We start from the raw sequence: 3,492 nt of genomic DNA, 5'->3' as shown, positions 1-3,492 counted from the left end.
AAAAAAAAAAAAAAAAAAAAAAAAAACAAAAAAACCGGAAAGAGGCTCAGATCACTAAATCAGATCCCCCCATCAGACAAGATGTGTGTGTGGTGCCAATGCTGGTGGATGATCCAACCCTCTTGTCCTCTGAGCGTTGGGCTTCTTCGGCCCACTGCCCTGTGGCCCCATCACCTCCCATTCTGCCATGAAGCTGAGCTTCCCTCGACCGGGGACATGGCCGGCTCCCAGCGCACACTCAGCGCTGTCTGCGGATGCTGTGGGCTTCAGTGGTCCCGACTGTCTGCTGACCGTCCCAGGTGCAGCCTTGCTGCTGGCGGCTCCTGTGGCTGGATGCTCTCAAAGGTGACTGATTTGGCAAGGAAAGCCTGGGTAAGGCAAACACTCACCTTTCGCCTCAAATTTCCCAATGAGCTGGGCTCCCATTGCCATGGCGACGTTGGACAGGAGGCAGGAGCAGAGCTTCTGGCTCAGAGTCATCCAGTTGTACCGAGGGGCCACAAAGAAGTAGGGGATGTAGGTGAAGAAATAGAGGAAGCCGCCGAAGGCTGCCGCCATGTTGGCTGCAGGTAGAGAAAGACCCGGGGGGCGTGAGTGTCGGCGCCTTCAGAAGGGGCTTGGGCCCCTGGAGATACAGGGAACCCCTACTCCTGGGGCCATGCCATCCAACCTGCTCCCAGCAGCTGCCATCCACACGAGACACAAGCCCTGGCACTGGGGGATACCAGGTGTGGCTGGCAGCCTCTTCTCCAAGTGGTGCCCCATCCCAGGGACCCCCACACCAATACCTCCAACCCCTCCTCCACCTCCCATCCAGCTGCCTTCCTGACATTGCACACCTGAGGTGGCTGATCCCCAACCCCTGATTCCCACCCTAAGCCCTACTTCTGCCTGGACTTCCCGACGTCTCATTCATTCATTCATTCAATCGTCAGATACTCACTGAGCACTCTGTTCCAGGCATGAGGGAGGCAACCCACATAAAACAACAGAGAAAACCCTTCCCCTCCCTCTCCTGGAATCTAGTAGGGTGACAGAGAGCAATGTCTGCTCAATGGAGACACACGATGGACACAGCGGGGAGGCGCAGGATGGGAGAAGAGGCTCCCACAGGCCAGGAAGGCTTTGAGAAGGTTACCCACAAGAAGGACCCAGAAGAGGTGAGTGAGTGGGTTATGGAGGTGTGGAGAGATCTGCATGTTTTCCGTCCATGCCAGCAGTGCTCTCTTTGTTTTTGTTTTTTTTTCTCCTTTTGAGATAGGGGCTCCCTCTGTCACCTAGGAGTGCGGTGGTGCCATCACAGCTCACTGCAGCCTCTACCTCCCGGGCCCAAGAGCTCCTCCCACCTCCGGCTAGGGAGAGTAGCTGGGACCACAGGCACACAGTACCATACCTGGCTCATTTAAAACTTTATTTTGCAGAGATGGGTCTCCCTGTTTTGTCAGGGCTAGTCTAAAGCTCCTAGGCTCAAGGGATCCTCCCGCCTTGGCATCCCAAAGTATTGGGATTATAGGTCTGAACCACTGTGCCCAGCCATCAAAATCTTTGTTCTATTTTTTTTTTTTTTTGAGATGGAGTCTTTCTCTTGTTGCCCAGGCTGGTGGAGAGCAATGGCGTGATCTCGGTTCACCGCAACCTCTGCTTTCTGGGTTCAAGTGCTTGTCCTGCCCTCCCGAGTAGCTGGGATTACGGGCATACACCACTACACCCGTCTAATTTTTGTATTTTTAGTAGAGATGGGATTTCTCCATGTTGATCAGGCTGGTCTCAAACTCCTGACTTCAGGGATCCACCCGCTTCGGCCTCCCAAAGTGCTGGGATTACAGGTGTGAGCCACCGCACCCAGCCCTAATTGTTGGTCTTAAGACCTCTTTCTATCCTTAAAAATTATTAAGGACACCAAAGGGCTTTTTAAATTTGGGTTATATATATATATATATCTCCATATTTATTCTACAAGAAGTTAATACTATGAACATTTAAAACTCTGTTAAATTTAAGAATAAAAGTAATAAATCCATTACAAGTTAACATAAATATTTTTATGAAAAAAACCCCCACATTCTCCACAATTTAGTGAGAAGGGTGGCAGTGGTTTTTCCAATTTTTTTCTTTTTCTTTTTTTCTGAGACAGGGTCTCATTTTGTCACCCAGGCTATAGTGCAGAGGTGTGATTTCAGCTCAATGCAACCTCCACCTTCCGGGCTCAAGGAATCCTCCCACCTCAGCCTTCTGCGTAGGTGGGACTAAAGGAATGTGCCACCATGCCCGGATAATTTTTAAAATATTTTTAGTAAAGACAAGGTTTTGTCATGTTGCCCAGGCTGGGCTTGAACTGCTGGGCACAAGCAATCGGCCCATCTTGGCATCCCAAAGTGCTGGGATTGCAGACGTCAGTCACCGTGCTCGGCCGATTTTTTTTTTCTTTACTGGTTTTTTAACCCCCACCCCCCCCACCTCTGGTACTTGAGTCAGGAACAATGTTTCACATTTTTGTAAACATCCATAATATTAAATGACTCTACTGCCTCAGCCTCCCAAGCAGCAGGGATCTGATTTAACAGATTAAATCTGTCAAACTTTAATCTGGTTTAACAGATTACAGCTGGGTCCTCACAGCTGCCTGTTTACCCTTTTATGTTGTTTGGTTGATGTATATGAAGAAAATCTGGCCTCACACAGCTAGACAGTTGGAAAAGTAAAGGGTATTATAGTGATTTTCACAAATATCTGTGGATATTCTTCTTTGATACTATACCATTCAAGCGCCACTGTACAAGCAGTAATTCTGGAAAGCTTAGTTGCCATGAAGTAACCAATGAACTTTCTGCACTCTGTTGCCATTAACATTCACTGGCTTATCCTGCACTTTGGATTTTTTTTATTTTTGGAGACAGAGTCTCGCTCCATCACCGAGGGTGGAATGCAATGGCACGATCTCAGCGCATCGCAACTTCCGCCTCCCAGGTTCAAGCGATTCTTCTGCCTCCACCTCCCAAGCAGCTGGGATTATAAGTGCCCACCTCCATGTCACACTAATGTCCCAGGTACTTGGGAGGCTGAGGCAGGAGAATTGTTTGAACCCAGGAGGCAGTGTTTGCAGTGAGCCAAGACTGTGCCACTACACTCCAGCCTGGGCAACAGAGTGAGACTATGTCACACAAAAAGAAGAAAGGGAGTTGTAAAAGTATAGTTAACAAGAAGAAATTAAGAGGCTGGGTGCAGTGGCTCACATCTGTAATCTCAGCACTCTGGGAGACCAAGGTGGGAGGATCACTTGAGGTCAGGAATTTGACACCAGCCTGGCCAACATGGCAAAACCCTGTCTCTACTAAAAATACAAAAATTAGCCGGGTGTGCTGGGGGGCATCTGTAGCCCCAGCTACTCGGGAGGCTGAAGCAGGAGAATCCTTTGAACCTGGGAGGTGGAGGTTGCAGTGAGCCAATTGTGTCACTATACTCAGCCTGGGCAACAGAGAGAGACTCCAACTC

At 49.3% G+C, this 3,492-nt stretch overlaps 1 protein-coding gene across 1 annotated transcript in view; it reads right to left on the bottom strand.

Moving 5' to 3' along the window:
• Window positions 1-3,492, bottom strand: part of LOC108290915 (ATP-binding cassette sub-family A member 3) — a 76,793-nt gene that overhangs the window by 34,109 nt on the left and 39,192 nt on the right. The window contains exon 11 of the mRNA XM_017511004.2: window positions 390-563. Coding sequence (XP_017366493.1) covers window positions 390-563 — 174 coding nt within the window. The remainder of the gene's footprint in view (window positions 1-389; window positions 564-3,492) is intronic.

The sequence above is a fragment of the Cebus imitator genome, unplaced genomic scaffold (genome assembly GCF_001604975.1).
Source record: "Cebus imitator isolate Cc_AM_T3 unplaced genomic scaffold, Cebus_imitator-1.0 Scaffold444, whole genome shotgun sequence".
In the NCBI taxonomy this organism is placed as follows: domain Eukaryota; kingdom Metazoa; phylum Chordata; class Mammalia; order Primates; family Cebidae; genus Cebus; species Cebus imitator.
This window is presented reverse-complemented; position numbering and strand designations above follow the sequence as displayed.